The sequence below is a fragment of the Gadus morhua genome, chromosome 15, assembly GCF_902167405.1.
Source record: "Gadus morhua chromosome 15, gadMor3.0, whole genome shotgun sequence".
NCBI classification, from domain to species: Eukaryota; Metazoa; Chordata; class Actinopteri; order Gadiformes; family Gadidae; genus Gadus; species Gadus morhua.
In genome coordinates, this window is record NC_044062.1 from 24,281,088 (window position 1) to 24,308,061 (window position 26,974).

Below are 26,974 nucleotides of genomic sequence, written 5' to 3' on the forward strand. Positions count from 1 at the left end.
AATCCGTTGGTGGTTGCCCGGAGCTTGCGTTAGCAGAAGGGCCAGCTTGACTTTCAGAGACCGTGGTTGTAGGAGTGGTGGTGGCCGGAGTGTCACAGTCTGCTACTGGCTGAGGAGGAGCAGGAGGTCGAAGCCATTTTCGTAAATCCATGTTTGGTGATAATTAGCTAGTTAGGCTAACTTTCGTCTATGATAGGAGGACCAACTGTAATTTTCGATTAATACCAGGATTCTGCGGCTGCGCACTGCAGCTCAACAACGTTATTTTGAAATCAAATGTAACAAGTTTACTCAGCAACCAATGAGCATTAACCAAGCCATGCTAGAATTCTGCCCACAGCCCTCCATTCATCTTCCTGCCATTTGGGTGATAGAGACGGTACTCTTAGATCTGCTCCTTCTGCTGCTCGGTCCAAAAATTCATTCCAAAAGGCAGTATACACATCCCTGGCTACCCCATCTTCATCTTTGTCCCTTTCATCGATCAATCTGTACTTTAATGGTTAGTTCAGAATCAAGGGATCCTTGAATTGAAAAATCATTTCTTCCAACAGATTAACCCTGCAAAGTTTGACTTGCACTGATATTATCTCATAGTTGAAATCATCTTCAATTTGGTCTGCTGGGAGAGGAGTGGATGTAAAGGGGGCATTGAAGCATTCCTCAGCGACCAAGTCTGAAAGGGGCGTTATGACAGGGTGGAAAGGCCGACACTGGTGACTGGTGGTGAGTCTATGCCAGGCAAAACTGGAAGAGTGTCATCCAGTTGGCTTGTAGAGGGTGTAGTTACTCCGGGTCCTATGACCAACTCTGAATCAGACATTGGGTATCTATCTTCATCTGTATTTGGTGATTTTGCCTGAATGGTTGACATGTCGTGCTGCTGATCAGGGTGAGAAATCTGTCCCTGCTGCTCTCCTATAGTGTCACTCTGGCTGTCCATTTCACCGACTTCCTCTGTGTCGGAATCATGTACTCGACCGGTTGTGTGTAGATAAAACCGTAAAATCCCAAATTTTGACGCTGCTTACAGCTCACCAACACTTATGTCGTCATCAAGTTCGGATTCCTTGAAATCATACACACAGTGAATGAACTCTTCTCATTTTTCTTTTTTTGACTGTTACCCTTCTGCCGCCACCACCACGCTTCCTTACTTGCTTTCCCTCATGGATCCACCCCAGCTAAAATTTTCGTGTGGTCTTGACAGCATTTCTAGATCTGCTAAATCTTCCTGTTCATACAGGCGCAGGTCCCGGTTCAGATGCCTCATCATAATGAGTTGCTGTGGTCCTCATTCTCTGTCGCAGTTTTTCCAGAAGTGACGTTTTTGTACTGTCTTCTTTTTGTCTTTGTTTGTCCATACAATATCGCCTTGTGGCAATCCTGTCCCCATATACTGGTATATAATGCTCAAGGGATGCATCGTCTATGCCTTTCATAGCCAATGCGTCTATCTGTGAAGACACATGAAAGAGAAGTACAATTACAACAGGCCACATCCAGATTACAACAAATAGGCTAATACAAATTAACTAAAGATGTATTTCCATTTTTCAGGCCATGGGAAACTCATTTATAATACAGATACCGTTCTCCGAGGTCAACATCATGGAGAACAGTCAAGATAGCAAGGACATTACAGAAATGTAGGCCTACCGGTATTTGAACTTGAACTACAGTCAGAAACTCCAAATGCAATGTAAATTCTTCAACAGGCTTCATAAAGAGCATTCTAAAGTCACTATAGACCAGTGGTCTATAGTGACTATAGACCACTGGTCTGTAGTGGGGGGGTAAACCCCCCCCCCCAATAAAAAAATAAAATAAACTAACAACCCCACTCACACTCGTGTTATATTGCTTAAAGTTGTCAATGTATCGTTTTTCATTGATTTTGTGTTGGTCACTAATAGCAATGAATGCCCTCTGAGTCGGTTTAGGTGCAAAAAATAAAAAAATATTAATGAATATTCATGACATGCAATTAAACTTCCAGAGCGACAGGGGGCCGAAACCCAAAACTCAATACGAGAAATGCCGTGAGTGGATCAAAAAGTGTGGGAGGCCCCAATCGCAGATGAATGTCTCGACGATAACCAAGAACACTTACATTTGCTCCAAGGTAAGAACAAGCTTAAGTTATCAAGTTATCAAGTGAGCTAAATCATCTCAGTATTGCTTGAATATAATTACGGTCCTTTGTTCACAATTCATATATTTCAACGTAAAAAGAGACTATAAGATACTGTTGAATGTATTTTGGCACTTTGTTAAGTGTCCAACATGAGGACAAGCTAATGTAATAAGGTGACCAGACAGTCCCCGTTTTTCGCTTACAAAGATTAAAACATTACACTGTTTTGCAGGTGTTTACATGTCTGAACTGATAATGTCCCCGGATTTTATCTCAGAAATATGGTCACCTCATAATGTAATTAAGCTAGCGGATAGTTAACTCATCTCAGTATTGCTTGCAAATGATTACGGTTCTTTGTTTAGAATGCGTACATTTTAACGGAAAATGAAATGATAAGAGACAAGATGCAGGCTCGCTTTGACATACTGTTCAATATATTTTAGCATTTTGTTAATGGACAGCCGACACACGACTTCCCCAATCCCATTGCTGCTCTCCCGGGGTCAGTTCGTACGCGGGAGCATCAGGGGGGTTGCCGGAGGTCTCCACGGAAAAGGTACGCGAACTTACAGGTTCACTAGTCACTTATGAGACGCTCTCACATCTGTTTAAAACTATGTTCTTTATTAGGTAGTGAAATTATTACACAATACAGCATGCATACTTCATATGAAATGTATTTATTAATTATTGAAAGAAAATTATCATAACCTCAAGAAAACAACTGTGTAATCAAGTCACTAAACTAAACCTGTGTTCAACTGATTGTTTACAGAATCAGGTGTGACCAGCCGGAAACGAACACCTCATTCTCCACCGAGGACACATCACTACAGTGTGACTTGACCAACAACAGCGGTAAATTTAAATGGGGAGGAAGAAACTAAAGAAAAACAAATATAGATTGTTTTTAATGTTACACCACTTTTCCACATCAAAATGTATCCTCTGTAAATTGTAGTCCTCCTCACACATCACAAAAAAGTCACACCAAGGCATGCCTGTAAGTCCCAGCTGCCCTATTATCTGATAGTAGTAGGCGTGGGTCTCCTTTAACCTTTGACTACCATCTGACTGTTTTTGGAGATAGGGACAGTCTTGGCAGCTGCTCTTTGATGGACATTTTATTTCAAGAAGGCCAAAGCTTGTACCATCTTTGACCCTCCTATCTGGGGATGTGCCGAGGTGTGGAGCATTGGGATTAACCACAAAGCCGACAGGGGAAACTAGATTGCCTGTTATTACTGTATACCCCTGCGCTGCCTCGGGCTCAAGTTCTACCCCTCGCCTCATTGCCTTGGTCTGCTTACCTGAGGTGGCCTTGAGCCTAACAGCCAAAGGACCGAAGTCGGCCCTCCTAGAAGAAATACACTTAAATACACTTGATGTGAGTCGTGGAGCCCTTGCAAGATGCCAGGTTTTATTTGCATCTTGTTGTCTGGTCTCTCTTTCTAGGGCTGCAGACTGGGATAGTGTGATTGCTAAGACATCTAGACTACACATGTCTTTCTCAGACAGCACAAAACAATAATTTGAGGACTGTGCTGGCAGAGGGAAATCTGGGAAGTTATATGAAGTAGATGAAGTAGATGATGGTCCTGGAGGGTCAATGAGAGGAAGCTGTAAAACATAAGAAAATAATAAACATTAATCATTTCTCTTTATTTTTGTCATTAACAGAAGATCTCGACAACCAAGAGGAACTGAGTCTGCAGCCAAGCCGTGAAGCCAACCAAGAGGAATTGAGAACTCTTCAGGATGCATTAACTGCACAAAAGCAGGAGATAATTACTCTGAGGGTTAAGCTTGAGGCAAAGGACAGGGAACTCCACCTTCAGAAGTGCACAGACTTAAACCCTGAGATATTGAACATAAGCCATGTGCCTGATTATTTCAAATACTGCACAGGTTTTACCTATGACCAGTTTAATGTCTTGTGTAATTTGTTTTCCATTCCAACTGACCCATATGCACCACAAACACAGATTCCACTGACATATAAAAAGATTGATAATGAGATCTCAAAACTTACGCTGCGCAGTCAATTGTTACTGACACTGATGAAATTTAGACAAAATTGGGACCACAAAGATTTTGCATTCCGCTTCAAGATTCGTTTACAAAGTGTCAGCACTTTGATAAACTCCTGGGTGGACTATATGTTTGAAATTCTAGGGAAATTGTCTGTTTGGCCACACAGGGACGTTATTTCAGAGAATATGCCAGCTAAATTTAAGGAACAATTTCCGAACACCTTTGCCATTCTAGATGGCACAGAACTTAAAATTCAGAAACCTAGTTCACTAGTGTTGCAGAGTCAGACTTACTCCACCTACAAGTCTACAAACACCCTTAAGTCTCTGGTGGCATGTGATCCACGAGGTGCCCTCATTTATGTGTCTGCCCTCTTCACTGGATCCATTTCAGACAAGGAAATATTCAATAGGAGCAACATCATTGATGTTTTGAAGGGGTGTGTTCAGTGTGGCTACCTAAATGTAGGAGATGGATTGATGGTTGATAAGGGTTTCCTAATAGAGAAAGAAGTTGAGGAGATTGGCTTGAAACTTAACATTCCACCTTTTGCAAGAGCAAACAGACAGATGCCACATGCAGATGTTGATCTGACAAAAAAAAAAGCCAAGCACAGGGTCCATGTTGAAAGAGCTATTGCGAAGATAAAAAAAATTAAAATTGTGTCAGGCAGAATCCCCATTTCTCGGCTTGGGAACATAAATCAAATATGGTATGTTGTCAGTATGTTGTCTAACTTCCAGCCACACATCATCAAATATTAAGGTTTGTGTGGAGAACAGCTAGGGGGTCATGATGAAAAATAAAGAATATATACTGTACTATACACTGCCTCATCTCATTCATTTACCTGATGGCTTAGACCACTTCCTAGTGAGTATTTCTCTCCTCCTACAGTTATGTGAATAGGGGGCCTGTTCACCAAGTAGCTGATAGGTGTTCCTGTCTGCCTTTTGAGAAGCGCAATTTTCTCCTCTGTAACTGAGACGGTCCTGAAAAACAATTCCCTATCAATGCAACGGTAGGGCTTTCATGTGCAGAAGTCTGTTGTGCATCCTACTTGGAAACCTTAGATCCCTAATGTTCAACGTACCTGCTTCCTGAATAGCGACAATCAATTGGCCGCCGCCTACGACTTTCGGTAGCTTTAGCCACAACTACAGTTGAAATTGGCACAGCCCTGATCTTGCTACCCCTTGGCTTGTGCCACTGCTGAGGTAGGCTTGTGCAAGATGACGTGCTCGGCTCATAATCTCTTGCTTTAGATATAGCCAGGTCCAAGGCATATACCAGACCTACTACGTGTGAGCAGTAGCCTGCGGCGCTAAAAAATAAAAGCGGGAGAATTAATCTTTGCCAAAGTGATCAGACGTCTTGGTGCTATTTAACAACACGTATGTACAGTTTAAGCTGTTCGATTTATAATTATTAGAAAATCACTTACCCTGCTGTACAAGAACATTGCTGCTCCTTGATGCCTCCAGTAGTAGCGCTAATGAGTAGCAAGTGAGGTGTCTCTGTTTTCAATTGCGACCTATATGCTTTGGCCTCAATATTTATTTCCCCATTGTCTGACTTCGCGCAGATGTCATGAATGTATCCCTCAAAAGCATACTGAAGCCCCTTTTGCCTTGTTCTTTCAGAGATCTCCCCTGAACTCCAAAAAATAGCTATTATCTCTCTCGGGACGTCAGATAACGGTACATACATCATTGAGTTCAATGAGAGAGGTACGAAAGCTTGTCAGGCGTAGCAACAGTAGTTAAGGGGTGCGGGGCTAAGCGAAGGGTGAATTAGGCCTATATATTTTGTAGTTGAAATGCAACGGTCTTTTCGTGGAGACTACGCTCAGAGCAGCTGGAACTGAACAAGTGGATGGAGGAAAACGGGCTATGAAACAAAATTGCATTTTTTTTTTTCATGTTTGATTATGTTGTGTTGGTTATTGAACTGTTAACCCGTGAACTTGGGTTAAGTTTACCAGCGTTACTATAGAGATCATGACGATAGCTGATGTAACGGGAGTCTGGGCGTGTGCAGGACCGAACCGCGCTGTATTATCAGTGTTCCATTGCGCATAGACAGTAAAAAGTAGCTGAGACGGTAGAGGGGTTAGAAACCAATAAATGAAAATAGGCTATTTATTTCAGGTAGCCTATTTTTCCACCAAAAAAGAAAAAAAAAAAAAAAATGGAATCACGTTCCCAGCGCCCCCCTAGGTTGTGCGAACGCCCCCGTTGAGAAACCATGCTATAGACCTTACAATACTTCTGGACAGGTTAGAAAACTGGGTGGGGCTTTCAGGCACAGTCTTAAATAGGTTCAGGTCCTACCTACAAAATTGGAACTACTTTGTTTCCATTAGCGACTTTGTATCAGAATCAACCAATGTGACATGTGGAGTCCCACAAGGTTCAATCTTAGGACCCTCTTCATTCAACAGCTACATGCTCCCACTAGGGCAATTCATGCAAAATAACAATATTGACCATCATTGCTATGCTGATGACACACAAATCTATGTATCGCTTACACCAAATGACTTTCGGCCCATAGATCTGCTGTGCCAGTGCATTGAGCAAGTGAAAGAATGGATGTGCCGAAATTTCCTTCAACTAAATGAGGGCAAAACAGAGATAATTGTATTTGGTTCTAAAAACGGAAAGGCTTAAAGTAACCCAACACCTTCACTCTGTCCCTGAAAACCTCAATCAAAGCCAGAAATCTAGGGGTTGTCATGGATTCAGATTTACATTTCGACAGTCACATCAAATCTGTTACAAAATCTGCATAATATCACCTTAAAAATGAAGACTTAGAGGGCTCATGTCCACCGAAGACATACAAAAACTTGTACATGCCTTTATCACTAGTAAGCTTGTTAACTGCAATGGTCTACTTACAGGTCTCCCAAAACAAACTCTGAGGAAGCTTCAGCTTGTTCAGAATACTGCTGCTAGAGTTCTAACAAAGACCAAAAAATTTAAACATATTACACCAATTCTGAATTTGTTACATTGCCTCCTGTTGGTCAGAGAATTGATTTTAAAATCATGTTGCTAACCTATAAATCCATACATGGTACAAAGTATTTAACTTCCACTACATAAACCTTCTAGACCACTAAGATCCTCTGAGACCAATCTGTTAATTATCCCCAGAGTAAACATGAAACATGGGAAAGCAGGATTGTAGTTACCAGTGGCGTCTTTGCATTAGGGGCCAGTGGGGCACGGCCCCACCAGAGAACGCTGCCGTGCAGGGCACGATTATACTTTTTTTTTTTTTTAAAAAAATGTCATTGAGCATAAGTTAATAGTACATTAATTGTTAATAATTAATTACATGTCCGCAGTTTTAATTTGATGAACGCAATTGTTGTAGGGTAGTAGTTGTGTGTGAAATAGTTCGTTGCTCCGTCTCGTCTGTTCCGCTCGGTGGGGCCCAGCCGAGATGGCCCTGTCTGCTGCAGTGTAGAAAACTGGTGCTGTTGCGCGAGCAAGCGCGTGCGCAGCGCCCGCTTCTGTTTCGGCGGTGGGGCCAGAAGTTTAGTGCCCCAAAGCTCTTCTCATTGGCTGATTTGTAGAAAGGGCGGGGTTTACGGCGGGAGCCGATCAGATCTTGCTAGCTAGCTAACGTAGTTACTTTTACAGTTACAGTGAATAACAACAAATGGACGTTTCATTCATTAAATGATGAATCGTGTTGAGTATCTGTCTCATGTGAGATTTAGCACTTGAACAGAAGTTGGAGATAAAACGTTTGGGACCACATCGTCCAACGGATTTAATCATTATTCAAGAGGGAAAGGACAAGAATAGATCGTTCAACCAGGAGTGGTTCAAGTGGAAAAAAATGCTTGTGTTTCACCTCAGCCACACAAAGGAGACCAGACAGCACTGTCCTTAAAGCACAGGTAATTACCATCTTAGCCCAAACTTACTTAAATTTTCACCCAGGATTATCCAGGTCTGAATAGGCAACCACTCTATCAGGCTAGATTCATTGTTAATTGTACAGTATGGTGGCCTGCAAACAATACAACTTAAACCATACTTCTTCTTTTTTTGGTATATTGTGAGTGGTGGCTTTGTATATTGATTGCTGTGGAACGGGTGTGCGCCGTTGTGTTTTTATTGTTGCCACGTTGTTGTTTTCTTGAGTTTTGATATTGTGAGATCTTGAACGCTGCCATTTGGTGGTGCTATTGCTATAATAGCCTAATATATGTCGTCAGATTCGCGTTTGAGTGATGGCATTATTCAGCTGCAATTTTGGTCCCCTCTGTCACTTGCTACTGTTTTTGTTGTGATGGTAGTAATATGTGGTATTTCTGGATTGCGTTATAATATTTTCCTGCATGGGCCCCACCAGAGTTTCCAAACCAAAATCGCCACTGGTAGTTACTATGCAACAAATAGTTTGAATAATCTCCCTGAGGATTTAAGACTTGCACCAACTCTGAGCACCTTTAAAACAAGACTGAAGACTTTTTATGTTTGCTTTAGCTTTCTGCTAAATCTTAAATACATTGCACTTTCTAAAAAGCTTTTTTAACTTTGCCTTTATTTTCTATTTTAATACTAAAATGCCTCTTTAACTTTCTATTTTTTTCTTTTACTTATCTTTTCTTTTATTGTGTGACAATGTTTATATGTGATACTTTGAGTCTGCCTTGTGTATGAAAGGTGCTATATAAATAAAGTTGCCTTGCCTTGCCTTTACTGGCTAAAGAATCCTGATGCGGACTGGTGTAACCTAGAAGCCCACACTGTAAAAACGAAAACTCAAAATTGTTGGTCTCATTATGATTTCTGAGTAAAATGAATATAAAACATTAAGTATTCATGTACAACTGTGCAATGCAATTTAGTCCAACCAACAATGTTGAGTTTTGGGTCAAGAGTTGGGCTCACTGTAGTCTCTTTGTTAGCAAGACACACGGGTTTGTGCGTTTTAATATCCATCCGTCTCGGAGAGGTCCGAGGACGTTGCCTAGCGACACGCACAAACACGCCCCTTTTCCTCGGACGGCGATCTCGCCATCTCGGTTGAACTCAGTGGTGACCGAGCGAAATTCCGAGACAGAATTCAAGATGGCTGCGCCCATTGTGACTTGAAGTATGAACTGTTTTCATTGTGCTTGGACCACTTTGGTGGTTTAAATGGTAATTTCAATCACTCGTATTACTGCAATACCTTACTGCGTCCGTATCTCTGCCTATGTACACAAATATATTGTATTTGTGTACAGCACTTTGGTCAACTACTGTTGTTTTAAATGTGCTATATAAATAAACTTGACTTGACTTGACTATGGCCTATAGCAGGGCTATTCAACCTCCTTAACAAGTGGGCCGAAAAGGAAAACCACTGGGGGTTCATGGGCCACACAGAGTAAAACTACGTGAATGAAATGCTTCAAATAAATCATACTTAAAGTAGTGTTAACTTAATATATATAGTACTACTACATGGAATAAACTTGTCAGACGCATTCCTTCCTTCTTCACTTTTAATCGTATTATTATAAAAGATTTTGTTCTCACATATTTTGGACACGTATTTAGAATTCAACAATGTTGTTTGAATCATCACAAAACAGAACTACTGCACATATGAGACATTTTGAGCCAGTGATTCTGTGAGAAAGATTGCACTGCCTTGTTTGCCTAGTTTGGCTCATCCTGAGACACTCATGCAGCTTCTCATAGGTCATGGAGCAAAGTGCCCTTGTTCTAATGTCATTCGTATGAGAAAAGCTAGACTCACACGTATCGGTTGAGCCAAACATTGTCAGAATAAGTGATGCCAGTTCCTGATTGTGGGGTACTGATACTGGCTAGTATCACCGGCTACAAACAGAAACCTGATTTGCATGCAACTATGTTTCTCCTTTATTTTATTTATTTTTTGCATGCAACCTCTTGCGGGCCAGAAAAAAATTAAGAGGGGCCGCATTTGGCCCACGGGCCGCTAGTTGAATAGGCCTGGCCTATAGCCTACTTATATTGGATCGCCTGGTCCTCTGCCAATGCTACCGCGACAACAGCTTTCCGGGTGGCGTCCATGTTTTCCTCCAACGACCGAGCGAAATAATAATGCGCTTGAAGCGTGGGCGTGGCATCAGATCCGAGATCCGAGTCGGTTCGCAGAGAATACTCGAACGCACCATCTGAGGCTGGGCCAACTACGGTGCGCATGCGCATTTCAACACTACCCCCCGGGGAGTCTGGGTATTCGTGATGCAGGTTGGGAAAAAGGGGTTTATTGCCTTTTGTCAATTTGTTTCTGTTAGGTTAAGTTGGGCTAACGGGTTTGGGGTCTTTATTGTTTGTCTGTTGTTTATTGTGCGTAGTGTTGCCGCCACCTTTACCGAGACTTGCATGTCCGTTGGTTGGGTTTGCGGTGCGCTGTGTGTTGCGGATGTGTGTTAAATAATGGCAGCTCTCGGGATCGTGCGGTGTATGAGGCACGAGAGTTGCGTCACCGTTTAACCTGGGCTCCCGTATCGTGCAGAACAAGTTTGACCATAATGTCGAACTTGTTCTGCACTTTGGTTTGCTGCATTTAGACAGCGATTCTCTGCTGCTGAACTAGCTACATGTTGCTTGTTCTATTGCTGTCTGGCATTCAGAAATGCAAAATGGAAGTTTCCAATTATTAATTTTAATAAAGTGAACTTAGAACTAGTTTTGCATTCTTTGAAATGTTTTTTTTTTTTTAAATAATATTAACCTTAATTTGAAATATTAAGTTAACAACCATGACTTACTTTTTTGAGTTTTGTAAAATATAAAATCTTAGTTGGTATAACTCTAACTTTCAAGTTTGTCTAAGAAGAAAAATTACATTTTGTTGGGCTCAAAACTCAAAAATGTATTGCTCTACTCAGTCTGATCCAGTTAAAAGTATTGCATAGATCCCACCTTAGCAAATCCAAACTTCATGAAATTTACCGAGATTCTGATCCACAATGTGATCGCTGTCTCACTGCAAGAGCAGACCTTTCACATATATTTTGGTTATGCCCAAAGCTTTCAACATATTGGTCTTTAATTTTTGATCTATTTTCAAAGCTTATAAAGCAGAGCATAAAGCCGTGCCCGTGTCTTGCCATTTTTGGAACACCTGCGGAGCCCCTCCCTTGTACCTCTAATGAGGTTGACATGATTGCTTTTGCAACGCTTTTAGCCAGAAGAAGGATACTTCTGTCTTGGAAGTCGCCTACTCCCCCTGCATTCTCAGCCTGGCTGAAAGACATGATGTCGTTTTTGCATTTAGAAAAGATAAAGTTTACACTCAGAGGATATAGTGAGCGTTTTAAGGAAAAATGGCAAGCATTTGTCTCATATTTTAATGACCTAACTGTTCTTCCTCCTGACTGAATTTGTTTTTTTTCCTTTTATTCATGTATTTGTTTTGTTTTGTTTTGTCAATTAATTTTAGAATTATTATTATATATATATATATATATATATTTTGTTTTTTCTATTGATGTACTGTCTTTTGATGTTTGTTGTTGTTTTCGGCTCTCCTGACGGTAAGTTCAAGGGGTGGGGGGTTACGAAAAATGTGAAAAACTGTGACCTGTATATTGAACCCTGTGTTTGTTTATTCATGCTTCTCAGCAATAAAAAAAGTTTAAAAAAAAAAGTGTAAAAACTAAATAAAGTGAAAAATTAGGTAATAATTCTGCTTCCTTTAAGCATAGTCAATATATAAAAAAATTGCAATCTGAGGCATTATTACTTCTTCTTTTTAACATGGATAGTAAATAATCCCTAACCCTGGATTTACAATTCAAGGATGTCTGCATTGCCTGGGGAGAGTTTAGAGTCTACACTCTCCCAAGGCAATGCAGACAAGTATGGTAGCGAAATACAGTTTCTGTCGTCTTTCATTTGGCATTTTATAAATCCATTGATTTCGGTTGGAAGACTCATTGCTCATTGCACAGGGGGTTGGTTGTCGTCTTTTCGCTCGGTTCTAGCCCTACTGTTGATACGGAGAACCGAGCGAAAAGACTACAACCAAACATGAACATGTCCGGTTCCGATTCCGGTTCCCGTTTCAATTGGATTTACGGAACGCCAAATAAAACACAACAGAAACTGTATTTCGCTACGATACTTGATGATATTGTTAATACCGGAATTGTACTTTAAACATGCGCTGATCACGTGAACGTACAACTTTTTTTTTTATCAGCCGATCTGCGGAATTCTTGCGTTCCGAACCGTGAGGGTTGATCCGTACGGATCACGGGTAACCCGTGAACCTTTGCACCACTACTTTTTACCTATGTATTCTGGCTAAAATGACTTGATTGTCTGATGCCTCATCATTGCATCCCAGCCAAAAAGTATTGGTATTATTAGTATTGGCTACTTGACAAAACGAAAAAATAACTTCACACAGTGTGGCTTTATTTACAATATATTTGTTATCATTCGTAGCTTTGATCAGCAGAGAAATTGTTTGCCAACGTCGTTGACGTCGCTTAGCAACCGAATACGCTGGGGTTAATAAGTTACTGGACTGCTGAGCGATACAGATGACGTGAATCAGAGGCAAAAAATCCACTTTCTTGATAGCGGTCAAAAATGCTATACGTGAGCATTCCACGGCATTGAGGAGAGCATTTAATTATTTTACAAGTGGTGGGTACAAAATGAATCTTGATGATAACTGGTGGGGACGCGTCCCCAGCGGAATTGACGCCTATGTCTCTGGTACTTCCACAACAAGTAAAGACTCGTAGTGGGGGTTATCTCAGCCAGAGTCCAAAATAATGTACTGTGTCAGACACGGGTGCTGGTTGGGTCGGACCCCTGAATAGCGAGGGTCGATCGCGAGCGAGGCCTCTCCGGAGCTGGAGATGTTATTCAGGAGCAGCGGAGTCAGCTAAAACCGTCCAAAGTGGATGATGTTCTTTTTTTGCACAGCAATCTAAAGCACCACTCCAAACACCAGGGGTCGTATTCACAAAGCATTTTATCTTACCGCTAGGAGTGCTCCTAACTCGCGCTAAAACATTTTACGTAGGAGTTTTTTCTTAAAAGTTATTCACAAAGCCGCTGAGACCTAATCTTACTAAGGATGAATCACTAAGAATGGACTAAGAGTGACGCGCCGTTGCTATGGATTACGTCAATTCTCGTGCACGAGTTTAGAAGCGGTCAGTTCGGTGATTGGTTGTTCAGACGAGCCCACTAAATCACCGAAAAACAAGGAAATAGGCTAGAAATGAATTCCTATTAAGTAGTTATAGTGCAGTTAGCAGAATACACGCATGATGACAATTTTGTGTAGACCACGATAATGACGTTGTAGCCTGCACGTTCAAGAGAGAGAGAAAGCAAACAATAAAAATACGTAAAATTTAAAAGAAAATAAATGTTATGAACTACACAAGTGTTGGCTGATTTGTGCCAAGGTGTTTACCTAAAATGTGTTTTCAAAGTGATCCCTAAATGCCAGTCCACTCGGTTCCACACGGCCAAATTCATTGTCATGTTGATCGCCATCATCATCATCATCATCATCATCATCATCATCATCATCATCATCGTTTGGCTGTGGAATGTTCCTCTGCTTGCAGAGGTTGTGTAGAATGGCACATACAGTGATTACTGTGCTTGCCCTCTCTGGGGTGACATGAAACCGACGTTTCATCTGCCCAATTCCTCTCTCCACAACATTTCGTGTATGTTTGTGTGCTCTAGCTAGCATATATGGAGGAAATCAGTAAACAATAATAAAGATGGATTCAACAAATGAAAGGCGTCAAAGAGCCAATACGATGTGTTTTACGCATAGGACTAAGCGTAATCTGGGTAATCACTTACATTTTATACTTTAACTGTGCCACGTCTTGCATGGATAGTCACTGTCACCCAGCAAGTGACACCCAACTGGTACATCTCAAAAAGCTGCCTCAGACCGAGCGCGAATAATGGGTAGCTGAAGCTCCAGGCCACTTTGCAACAACATCCAGCAGGCTATGTTAAAATTTGCATCAAAAACAACCTGCGCGTTGATGGAATGCACTTCCTTCCTATTGACGAACACGTCCTCGTCTTTTGATGGCGCAATTCTTTTTATGTGCGTCCCGTCAATAGCACCGACCACACCGGGCATACCTGCAATTGCCATGAAGTTGGCTTTGATCCTGTGTAATTGTTGAATGTCCAAAGGAAAGTTTATGGCACGGCTGACTGATGGTTGCGATATTTTTAAATCGTCGGCATTGCAAAGTTGCATTTCCCCTGTTGCTAAATAACGTAGTGTGGCCAAACATTTTAGTTAGTCGGGGATGTTATTGCATCGCGCACTAACACCACAACAAGTTTAATACCCTAACATTTCGTCTCGCAGGCATTTTACGATTCTTTGTGAATAGGTCTTACTGAGTTAGGAGTCCTCTTGAGGACTTTTAAGCTCTCCTAGACTTAGGTGCTACTTTTAGGCCTAAAATACTTTGTGAATTGCTCTTAGTGAAAAAAGTTAGGAGTCCTAAATTTAAGAGTGACACGCCCATTATTTTTAGGAGTTACTCCTAAATTCGCCAGTTAGGACCCACTTTTAGCCCTAAGATCCTTTGTGAATACGGCCCCAGATCTAATAATTCCCAGGCGTTCCATGTAATGTGTCTAATTTTCCTACGGGTGCGGGTCAGGCATCGGTCTCAATGTATAGCGTGTCTGGTCGGGTGCGGAATGTAATTCTCAGATGCGGGTTTGCAAAATAAGATCTGTGTATTGATTCTCGGCCATGGTGGAGATTGAATTCGTGGAAGAAATAGGTCAGGGCGTCGCAGATCAGACCGTCGATCAGTACCTAAAAAAGATGCACACACATATACATGTGTGACGACCCATTTCTTTTCTTTGACTCTCTGAAGTCCAAATTGAACTGCAACTTCAGATTGATGCGGAAGGACCAGAGATGTCGGAGAACAGTTGTTTATTCATAATATCATCTCAAACGACTACGTTGGGTTCTCCAACGACCCTAGTTCTTCCACTTCCACGTCAATCTGTCTACTTCAGATTGATGTGGAAGTGGAAGAACCAGAGCCGTCGGAGAACCTGACGCAGTCGTTTGAGATTCATAATATCGTCTGGAGGCACACACAGCTTTTGGCCGTGATATTATATCTAATATTATTATAGATCTATATATTCTATTATATCATTTAGATATAGAGCTCCAAGTCTTCTGCCGGAGCTCCTAGAGTATTCTCGAATATCTTATAGGACACGGCCAAAAGCTGTGTGCGCCGGATGATATTATGAATAAACGACTGTGTCTCTGGTACTACATCATTGCTTCTTTAGCGGTCGTGTGATCTACCGGTCACACCGGTCACCCGGAAAGTAAAAAATCCGTACCTTAGCGCATATTCACACCGGTGTACTCTGTACCGTTTATAACATACACCCCTAAAGGCTCGATTCCACCGGAGGCGTACGCGCCGCGGCACGGCTGCGCCGCGGTCACCGCTGCTGATCGCTTCCAATCGAATCAATGAGACCATTTCCACTGGGCGCGCCGCGGAATGGTTCAGCAGCGTTCCAGGAGCGGCGTGTTGCGCCGCGGCGCTATCTTTCCGTCGCACTTCTATTTTTGCCGCGAGCCGCTGCTAAACCGCGTCAATTTCAACAGAGCAGATCGAGCAGGGCAGGAAGTGAAAAAGTAAAAGCCATAGAGCATCCGGTCAATTTTCAAAATAAAACACAATACTCAGCTCATGTAACTTCACATCAACATTATTACGTCATGACCGGTGGCACCAGGTCAGCGGTCAATCAATCAAAGGGTCTCAGAGGGTCGGCAACATGGACGACGAGAGACTCATTGTCGAAGTTCAGCAACATGAAGTCATTTATGTACCAAATCATCCTTTTTATAAGGAAAATGTCAGAAAGGACAAAGCGTGGCATTTAATTGCAATAGTTTTGGGAGTGGAAGGTGAGTACATTAGGTTTAGGATTATCGCGTGATCTCGTGATCTCGCGTGAATACGGCTGGCTCGCAAGGCAGCGCTACGCTGCCGTTACGCGCCCGGTAGGAATGGACGCAGGGCAGAGGACGCAGCCGTTCCGCGGCGCAGCCGTTCCGCGGCGCGTACGCGTCCGGTGGAATCCCGGTGTAAGTCCCACCCTCTGGCATTGGTCAGTGGGTCCCACCCCCTAGGCGGGTTTGAAAATGAGGAGTACTTATAGTATTTTAGAGCCATATTTTGATTACCTTTATGCTTTTATCAGAGTCATGGTCTCATTGATTAATGCTTAGGTAAGCGCGCTGAGGACGTGCAGGCAGTGTTGCCAGATAGGCTGGTTTTTCCCGCCGAATTGGACTACCTTTTACGACGTTCTGGCAGCGGTGACCCTAGCGTTGATGTTAGCGCTGACGTTAGTCCTGATGTTAGCAGTGATGTTAGCTGTGACGTTAGCGTTGACGCTAGCTGTGATTCTAGCGTTTACGTTAGGGCTGGCGTTACACCCTGGTACATTAAAAGAGCAGACCCATAATTAGTGTAAGCCAACTTCTGGTTGTCCTACGATGTGAAAAGAGTTTCTCCCCTGGTTCTATTCCATGACTCCAGGTAACCTGGACTGGGTGGGGAACGATTTCACCTTCAACGCAGGGGCCGGCCTGGTGATCAGCCAGCAGGAGGGGGTGGACCAGAGGAACTCCACGGTGGTGGAGCAGCTAAGAGATGCCTTCGAGAGGGACTGGTCCTCCCGCTACACGCACTCCCTGCAGCCCGACCTGCTGCCCGTCTGCAACCGGCACAAGGCCAGCCGGCTTGTGCCGCTCAAAGGAGCCCGACCTCCCCACAGCTCTACTGTCCCGCTGGCAGGAAGTCCACCACGCCACCTCCCAGCACCCATCCAAACCCCTTCCTGCAACAGTGAATTTCACCATAGCAACAAGCAGGAACCTAGCAGAGGGAGCAGGGGCCCCCCGGACAACGGGCCGGCGTCCACCACAGCTGGCCCCATGGAGGAGGGCAGAGCCACGCTGACGCAACCGGAGGACAGACAGGTGTACGTCAAAGTCAGTCACTCTGACAGTCCAATGGGATCTCTGCTGCCTACCCAGCCAATAGAAAGCAGTGGAGGCAGAGAGCTACAGAGCGGGCCCCTGTGGCCCCCTGGTACTGATGTCTAATGATGCTGGGAGCCCTGCAGTCGGCACGATGGTAGGATGACCCTGGGACACCATGTCAGGATTTATTAGTACAGAATAACACAGACCTCAACGCTCTTCACCACAACGAGCTCATATGATGAGAGCTTCCTTGATGAGATGGGAACTTTCTGCTATACCAATTCCTTAATCATTGTTTTGTGTGTCCTTTGTGAGCAATCACCTGCTATGCTTTAGCTCATTTAGCTAATCACAAAACAACGAGTGTCTCTTGAATTTGGGCCGTGCACTTCCCTTCAGACAGTGATTGATTGACCGCTGGGTCGCCAAGATACCCTGGAGAACAATGACCAACATGCAGAAATCTCAAGAAACTAGAAGTGAAATCTTAGGACATCCCAATGGGCTCAAATGACAAAAACCTTTGTCTGAATCTAGTAGCTAAACCCACTCTGTATTCAAAGAGTTTGATCACTGACTTACAATGTATCCGAACATGAAACACCTAGTAAGTAAAAGTAAGTAAAATGTATTTATAAAAGCACATTTATAACAGTCTGCACTGACCAAAGTGCTGTACATAGTGCATTCAGAAGGCAAAATAACAACATTAGAATACAATAAAAATAAAAGACATGAAACCGGACATCCACACACAACAAAGGCAGTTGTGCAGAGGACAGATAGTTAATGGGGAGGGAAGGCAAGGTTATACAGATTGGTTTTGAGCCTTGATTTAAAAAGCATAAATGGAGGGGGCATCACGTATGTCGGGTGGCAGTTGGGAGCGCGGAGCAGCTACAGCGAAGGCCCGGCCACCTTTTTGTTTCAGTCTGGAGCGGGGGATGTGTAGAAGTCCCTTATAAGAGGATCTTAGGGACCTAGTGGCTGAGTGGGGGTGTAAAAGGTCTGATATATAAGATGGGGCCTGACCATTGATGGCTTTGAACACCATAAGAACAGTCTTAAACCTGATAGTAATGGACAGATAACTGTTGGTCCAATGCATTGGCAGAGTGCATCCATCTCCAGGCCAGCAGTCAGAGCAGAGTGACATTAAGGCTGTGCCATTAGATGGCTCTATGGCGTACAGGTCCCTGCTAGAACTGGTCTGCTGTTGACCGGGCTTTGGACAGGAGGGCCTTCATGGAAAACTTTCACTGCTCAAACAATTTCCCTAACCTCATGTGAGAGCACATTAATAATGAGATGCAGTATTTATTTTGTAAAGTTATCTATACTCTTTACACAGCACTGGTGTTAGTTAAAGATATTGATTTATATATGTATACATATATATATATATATATATATATATATATATATATATATATATATATATATACTGTATATATATATAAACCACAAGCCTTACGAAATATACACACATTAGAAGTTAGGCTTTCAGTTGAGATGTGGTCTCAGTGAATCTGTGTTCTTACTGCATTGCCTTAGACTCAATGACATAAAGCATGGGCAGGTGGGAAATGGCAGTGCTGGCACTGTGCCACCAAGAACAACAAAGATCTTGCATCTTCTGTAGAAGATGCAATATCTTTTTTTCAGAATGGGAACTATTCATTTGTAAGGATTCTTAAGGAATTATATGTTTTTGTATTCATATCTGCGAAGCTAACCCTAATCGATCAGAGTGACTATTGCCTCCGGGTGAATTTATGATTCTGATTTACTATTAAACTGTTACTAATAAATAATGACAGCGCAGAGAGAAAGAATACAGAGCATCTGCTATTATCAATAGACAGGCTTTGATGCAAAGCCGATTATTTCGAGGACAAAGTGGTCTGGACTATATGTTTCAATATGGAAAAGCATGGAAATATTATCTAGAATGTTGTATATCAGGGTTATAAGACCAATAACTATAATTGTACCCAAACGCTTTAGCTAGCACCAAGGCTTTTGAATAAAGGAGTTTCTATAAACATAAATAGTCTGGTGATGTAAACACATTCAAGTGATAACATCATTCGATTATGCTTTTTTATGTGATCAAATAATTTAAAAGATATATAAAGTAATGTTTTTTCAATGGGCAACTTAACAGCGGTTTCCATGTCATTTGCACACTTTTTTGTATGGTTGCTTTACATCAACACAAATTGATGATGGGCCACTTCTGTCACCTAGCGGTAAATGCAGGAACATGCCTTCCATCAGAAGTGGGAGACTAAGGATGAACACAGGTGTGTCTCTTGATGTTAATCATGGCCACTGGCATACAGACCCTTCATTGACTTAATGAGCTCCTGTGATGAAGGCCTACTGCCGGCAGTATGGACCACTTCTGCTCACACTATAGTTCAATCAAATGGAATTCAAGACACGAGATACGAGACACAATATGCTTACCTTAATTTTCTGCAAACGATTGCATGAGGCTAAAATGCTTTGTTGGCAAAGGAGTGCAATTAACCTAAAAAAACGAACATGATCATAGTCCAGATTCTCTTAAAACATCCCAGTGACCCCATTGCTTTCGCAGTGATGTAACCCTACAAAGAGGACACAAGGGTGCCTCCCCATTCTGAACTGACTTCATTCTATTGAGCTGTATATGTTAAACATGCTCACTTTAATGTCCACCATGTACCCAGGGGTTCATTAAAAGAATGATCTCTGGCCTACCCTGATCTAGCATGAGAAGGTGCTTCACACAGACTCATGTTCTTCAAATATATGCTACTCTATGTTTATGACTGATTCTGTCTGGCATGAATGAATCACTGAAAATAGTAGATGCTTTTTAGAATATGCAGGCACCAGCTTTCCGGACTCACAGGACTGGAGACAACACTTTGACAAATGTATGGATTTGTTGTTTACTGAATAAGCACAACCCACAATGTCAAGACACAAACATGAGACTAAAGAAACCATGTGCATGACGGGGAAATGGGGTAATAATAGAACAAAAGCCGGAGCCATGCTATAGCCACATGACTTGGCATGCTTGCTTCTTGCATGTCCTGCCTTCCATCCATGAAGAAATGTTAGCCTTGTGAGTATATAATAGCTTATATTTCAATGAAATCAAAGGAATGCATCTTAATTGTATAAACTTTTATGCACCCTATTTATTACTCAATCTGTAGATTTTAATAAAGCCAGAGCTTACATTTTTTTGCTTATTGTGTCATTCATTCTCTCTCTCTCTCTCTCTCTCTCTCTCTCTCTCTCTCTCTCTCTCTCTCTCTCTCTCTCTCTCTCTCTCTCTCTCTCTCTCTCTCTCTCTCTCTCTCTCTCTCTCTCTCTCTCTCTCTCTCTCTCTCTCTCTCTCTCTCTCTCTCTCTCTCTCTCTCTCTCTCTCTCTCTCTCTCTCTCTCTCTCTCTCTCTCTCTCTCTCTCTCTCTCTCTCTCTCTCTCTCTCTCTCTCTCTGTGACGTCACGGTAACCATAGAGACCGACCAGGCGTCACCGCCTTCTATCCGTAGCGCGTTCAGAGCGTCCCTCCGTTCGGAGTTTTTCAAGTCAACACGAGCTGAATTTAAATAACCGAAGGAAAGAGACCTGGTTTAGGAGGATGTCGACCAAAAGTGGGATGACTGTGAGCTTCGTCGTTTCCAAGCGGGGACTCAGGGACTGAGGGTCTGATCTCCCGTGGGCCGACATGGCCGAGGAGGACTGGGTGCTGGAGAGTATTGTTGGCTATTTGGGGAGTCCGGAGTGGGTGATTCCTGTCTCGGACTTCATGGAGATCAACTGCTCAGGTATGTAGACCTCCTACCCGGGTAGTAGGCCGTCTCGGTGCACAAAGAGACGTGTCTTCTTCAGTGTAACACGTCTCTCTGTGGACCCAGACGCCGCCCGAGTAGTGGATCGTCTGGGCTTGGGTCTAGGTGTACTCGAGGGGCGGGTGCTAAGCTAACTAAGCTAATAGGAAGTCTGGACTGGTGGTCTGATGTTTTGGAGCCAAAGTAGGAAGAGAACAGTTAACTTTTAACTGTTAACTTTACCATGTAACTATTATAGGTAATGAAAGTCGTGTGATTTGCAGTGATGCTAAGGACTTTCATGTGGCAGCTGTAGCTTTAGCACCTGATCTCTCTCTCTCTCTCTCTCTCTCTCTCTCTCTCTCTCTCTCTCTCTCTCTCTCTCTCTCTCTCTCTCTCTCTCTCTCTCTCTCTCTCTCTCTCTCTCTCTCTCTCTCTCTCTCTCTGGATGGATGGATGGATGGATGGATGGATGGATGGATGGATGGATGGATGATACAAATCATTAAAAATGACTGTCCGTGACATTTGAATACTTGTATGAGAAGTGCCCAAGGTTTTATTTTCGATATTGGGTCCAAGATACTTAACAAATGTGCAACTTTTCCTTAGTTTTTGACGATGAAGACGAGAACAAATTGACCTACACGGAAATCCACAAGCAGTTCAAGCAGCTGGTGAGTCAGTGTGCACTGATGCAGGAGAACATAACATAACTTAAGCCACACTTACCATCACTACAATGTGTACATGTTACCTGTTCCATATTGCTATTACAGTGCTGCAGCAGCCAAAAGTGCTGTCACAGATTGCTCGGTTGCTTACTTTGTTATAATAGCATGTGATGTATAGTGTTACCACATTTTTTAATCCCTGGTTGAGATTTAGCTGACTCATGAAACAGCAGGCTGATGTAAGCAGCTTCCCTGTTCAGGTAGAGAAGCTGTTGGACAACCACATGCAGGAGATTGGCATAAATGAGCAGCAGTTTGTCGAAGCCTACACCTCTCCCTTCGCCAAGTCAAAAACTTTGCAGGTACACTTTGTGCGTGTGTGTGACTGCCTGCCTGCAAATGTTAACATGCTGGGTATATACATTTAGAATTATACATTTTTTTGGACCTCACTCTGATGAATGTATGTGACTGTCAGACTCATTCAGTGTGTGTGGAATCCTACATTTTGGAGCATCTCCGCACCGAGTCACAGAGAAAGTGTTTTACCGTCGGCCATCTAGGATCAGTCCCTCTGAGCCTCATACGGTGCGATGTCACGGCTTTTTGATTCACCTGTTCTTCTCTCCCCTCATAGAGAGAGAGAGAGAGAGAGGGAGAGAGGGGCTTAGGGTGGATCAGCTGACCCAGTTATAGCAGGCCGCTCAGGCGCTTTGTGTGCTAAGTGTGGAGGAACGCGCTGTCGTAAGTCAACACAGAACTAGAGCTGCTCTATGCTTTGAGGAGAATCTGACCCCATTGTATGGAGGCCTTCACTGATTCTCTTGAGGAGAACCTAACCATTATGTTGAGTCGATAAATATCCCATTTTCTACAGGCTGCATGAAATTCCCATGAATTTATTATAGGATATTTTATAACCTACAAGGGTATGCTTATGGTAAGATCATCCAAATTCAATGTAAAAGGTTTTAACAGGTTGATGTTGAACAGCCTTGTACATCCCTGGGCCCTCAGTAAGGCAACAATCAGCAACTTCGCTAATATACAGGTATGGAAGTCAATCTGTGCCATCGGATTTTGAAAATAAAAAGCCATGGAATTCTAAGCACTGAATATTTATGCATACAAATAACATATCGGGATTTTTTGCCTCTGAATTTAACTCAATAAATCATTTTCAGTTTTGAAAAATTAAAAACAAATATTCAACGTTAAAATTAGGGCTGCAACAACGAATCGATAAAATCGATAAAAATCGATTACTAAATGCGTTGGCAACGAATTTGGTCGTCGATTCGTTCGCGCGATTAATAAGTTACTCATAGGCGCAGCACTGTTTACAGCCAGCCGCCGACAGCGAGCTTTAGGGTGCACTCACACTAGGCCATCTGGCCGTGGCCGTTGGCTGTTTTCACACATAACCGTGCTCAAATGGCCCCATTGTTCTCTGGCCTGCACTCACACTAGGCAATCTGGCCGTGGCCGTTGGCCGTCGCAACTGTGGCATGGCCACGGTAGGCTCTTGTACATACGTCATCATGTCGTAACACGTCACCAAGCGTCCGCTGCATGTACCATAATAAAGTCTGCCGCCAGTCAGAGTTTTAACAACAATGGACAACAACACAGAGAACACACCAACAGTTGAACCGCTTGACGCGATGTTTGCCGTTTAATGGGAATGAAGGCTCGTCGCCTTTATTATGTCCGTGGTCGTCGCATGGACTATACGTCATCCAGCTCAGCTTGCGTAGCCGTGCGTGTGCGCGTGTCGGCTCATTAGCATCTGTACCGTAGCGGCCCGTACCGTAGCAGCACACCTCTCCCAAGTGGCCAAATTGGCCTGGCCTGGCCTGGCCAGACTGGCCACGCTCACACTGGCAGATTTGAGCACGGTTAGGTGGGAAAACGGCCACGGCCACGGCCAGATGGCCTAGTGCAGTGGTTCCCAAACTTTTTTTCAGGGGACCCCCTTTTGGACTTGAGACTGTTTTCGCGACCCCCCGCCCCGCGCGACAGCACCCCCCCCCCCCCCCCCCCCCAACTTAGTGCATTAATGTTACTATGCATAATAATAATGTTCAAAATCATTATTATTATATACTCGCCTCGTATATAGCTCATTTTATACGAGGCGAGCTGTGCATTGGCAGTTGTAGATGCTAATTTCGTGAAAGACCTACGCTGTGCCCGAACTTTTAAAAGCTCTTCTCTAAAAAAATCAATCGGCTTGTTTTTATGTTCGGGGTGTGTTGTCTCCAAGTGGCGCTTTAGTTTGTTTCGGTTTTAAACTTTCGACCGCTAGCACCTTCAGGCAGAGAAGGCACTGCGGCCGCTCCTCAGCTCCCACCATCACACTGGTAAACCCCAGTCCCACGAAAGCATCGTCAAACCTCCTTGTCTTGGCTAGGGTCGGTGTCCTCGATGATATGCCGGGTGGTGGCGTCGTTGCAGCAGCAGCAGCAGCAGCAGCAGCCTTTCTTTTTTGACCGAGTGCGAGAAATTTCTCCATCGTGAAATCAACGAGATATAATTATGGTCGTCGCTGAGGAAAACTGAATCACTGAATTAATCACTGCGGGCCGATTATCAGACTGACGTTCGATGGCGGGACAAACCGACAAATATAGAATCAAAGGGTGGGGTTACAGGGGGTTCTTTTCAAAGGTGGATTTCTCTCTGCAAAGTGGCTGTGCATTAAAAGCCTATTCTGAAGCCAGTATTTTAATATAATGTTTCATATAATTATTCGTATATTTTTTTTATTTTATTTTTTTGTATTATTTTTTTTTATTTTTAATATGCAAACTGGCCCATCTCTCCGCGACCCCCCGGGGGGTCGCGACCCCCAGTTTGGGAACCGCTGGCCTAGTGTGAGCGACCACAGCTTGTATTTTGGTCATATCTTAAAACTGGACTGTAGGCCTACATAAAAGTGTTGTACCTTCACTGTCTTTGGGTTAAAAAAACTCCTTCAACTCAGTATCTGTCTAGTCCAACCAAAAACTCTGTCAGCTGCTGCTGCTGCAGACGTTGTGCAGACGGGCTCGGAGTCGGCACCGCGTGCATCAACAGTCATTCAAAGCAGCGGTAGTAATCACACAACCGGATGGTGTAGAAAGTCCCGTCAGTTAAAAATAGTAAAGCAGTTTTTAAATCCATGTTAAAATCGGCAGGATATAGAGCTGGTTAGCTTAAAAAAAAAAAACTGACCAATGGTCACAAACAGTGTCAAATGTGATGGGTTCAGGTCGGCTCAGTAATATGATTGATAGCGTTCAAATGCAGCAGAAAAATAATAATAATAATTGAGATTTTGGTGAAAACTTGTTTTCCCAGTAATATAAAATAGATAGTAAAGATAGAATTATGACCTGTTTAATGTCCTATCTTGAACTATCATCATCTTATCAGCAATTAAAGCAATATTACAAGTTCTATTTCAAGGAGTCTCGAAAATGGTATCAATAGGTTTGACCGGTTAACCATGGACATCCCTTATATACATATAAAAGTATATCATACATTGTATGTTTTTTTTTGTGTTATCGTAATTATGTTTTTTTTAATATTTTTATTATTTAATATTACTATTAACAGTTCCGGGACGTTGGAGCAATAACCTGGTGTTTTTACACTTCAGTCTGCACTGTGAATTTGAAGTAATGTTCAGTTCTTGAATAAAGATGCGGCAATTCCAATTATTTTATTTTTTATTTTCTATCCGATTCATCGATTAATCGAAAAAATAATCGACAGATTAATCGATTATTAAAATAATCGTTAGTTGCAGCCCTAGTTAAAATATTCAACTTAAAGGGACACTGTGTAAAAATTACTCCCATCTAGTGGTACAATTGTATATTGCATTCAAACTAATAGTGCTCGCTTCTTCGAAAACTACGGTATGTGCCAAGAAGCTGTGTCATGACATCCAATACTACCTCATAGTGTCATTCGTGGATGATGAGGTTCGTTATTTCAAACAAATTTCAAACTGCATTGAATAATTAGTGTAAGCCAGTGATTTTCAACCTTTTTTGAGCCGCGGCACACATTTTACGTTTACAAAATCCTGGGGCACACCACCAACCAAAATGACACTCTAACACAGTACATATAATGCATATTGTAGTGGCGATTTGTCCTCAATAAAACAATAACTTGAAAATTAAGAAATCAAACAAAGCAACGTAATCAAAATAGCAACTGAGGCACCAGGGGCCGGTTGCACCAACTGGGCGTAAGCCTGGTCGTAACTACGCCTGGTCGTAACTTGGCATTCTAAGTCCAACCTAACCGTTACGCCGGTTGCACCAACTGGGCTTAGCGTTCTTTTCACTAAGACCAGGCGTAAATCCTACGCCTGGTCAGGGGCAGGCGTAGAGTTGAAATTCCAGGCTGTTTCTATAGCAATTACATCCAATACAATGAAGCACTACCACCATCCTTTAGGGCTGTGACTCCGAACTTCGTTATTCGAATATAATTCGAATATCAAAAGATAATTCAAAATTTGAACGAATATTAGGCAGCCCTTAATATTCGAACCTGTTATGGGCAGGCCAAGAGGGAGAGACGTCGGAGAACCCGACGCAGTCTATTCATAATATTGTAATGACCACGGAAGAGGCAGTGAATGAAGTATTGATTAGACAGCGATTTATTAGAAACCTAATAAACCGTTGGTACCGTTGCAAGACCGGTAACTAGTGGTGCAACGGTTCACAGGTTTCCCGTGATCCGTACGGATCAACCCTCACGGTTCGGGACGCAAGTGATCCGCGGATCGGCTGATAAAAAAAAAAGTTGTGCGTTCACGTGATCAGCGCCTGTTTGAAGTATCGTAGCGAAATACAGTTTCTGTTGTGTTCTATTTGGCGTTCCGTAAATCCCATGGAAACGGAAACCGGAACCGGACATGTTTATGTTTGGTTGTAGTCTTTTCGGTCGGTTCTCCGTATCAACAGTAGGGCTAGAACCGAGCGAAAAGACTACAACCAACCTCCCTTGTAATGAGCAATGTGTCTTCCAACCGAAATCAATGGATTTACAAAATGCCAAATAAAACGACAGAAACTGTATTTCGCTATACCATACTTGATGAAAAAAAAGATGAGGATGTCTGCATTGCCATGGGAGAGTGTAGACTCTAAACTCTCCCCAGGCAATGCAGACATCCTGAATTGTAAATCCAGGGTTAGGGATTACTTACTATCCATGTTAAA

General features: G+C 42.8%; 3 protein-coding genes across 6 annotated transcripts in view; all 3 read left to right on the forward strand.

The window, feature by feature from the left end:
* Positions 1-18,613, forward strand: part of LOC115560067 (inactive phospholipase D5) — a 188,147-nt gene extending 169,534 nt beyond the window's left edge. Inside the window, exon 10 of the mRNA XM_030379363.1 lies at positions 16,788-18,613. Coding sequence (XP_030235223.1) covers positions 16,788-17,356 — 569 coding nt within the window. The 3' untranslated portion in view covers positions 17,357-18,613. The remainder of the gene's footprint in view (positions 1-16,787) is intronic.
* On the forward strand, positions 1,949-5,042 carry LOC115560068 (uncharacterized). Its single transcript, XM_030379364.1, has 4 exons — positions 1,949-2,125; positions 2,584-2,696; positions 2,916-2,998; positions 3,821-5,042. Exons 1-4 carry the CDS (start codon positions 1,967-1,969, stop codon positions 4,936-4,938), a joined length of 1,473 nt encoding a protein of 490 aa, XP_030235224.1. The 5' UTR covers positions 1,949-1,966; the 3' UTR covers positions 4,939-5,042.
* A 2,130-nt stretch (positions 18,614-20,743) lies between the features above and the next one.
* Positions 20,744-26,974, forward strand: part of cfap36 (cilia and flagella associated protein 36) — a 37,175-nt gene continuing 30,944 nt past the window's right edge. For 3 of the 4 annotated variants that reach the window (XM_030379964.1, XM_030379963.1, XM_030379965.1), the window contains exons 1-3: positions 20,744-21,066; positions 21,682-21,746; positions 22,004-22,105. In XM_030379964.1, coding sequence (XP_030235824.1) covers positions 20,967-21,066; positions 21,682-21,746; positions 22,004-22,105 — 267 coding nt within the window. In that variant the 5' untranslated portion in view covers positions 20,744-20,966. Of the gene's footprint in view, positions 21,067-21,681; positions 21,747-21,990; positions 22,106-26,974 lie in introns of all 4 variants that reach the window. The other variant, XM_030379966.1, reaches the window with a different exon arrangement.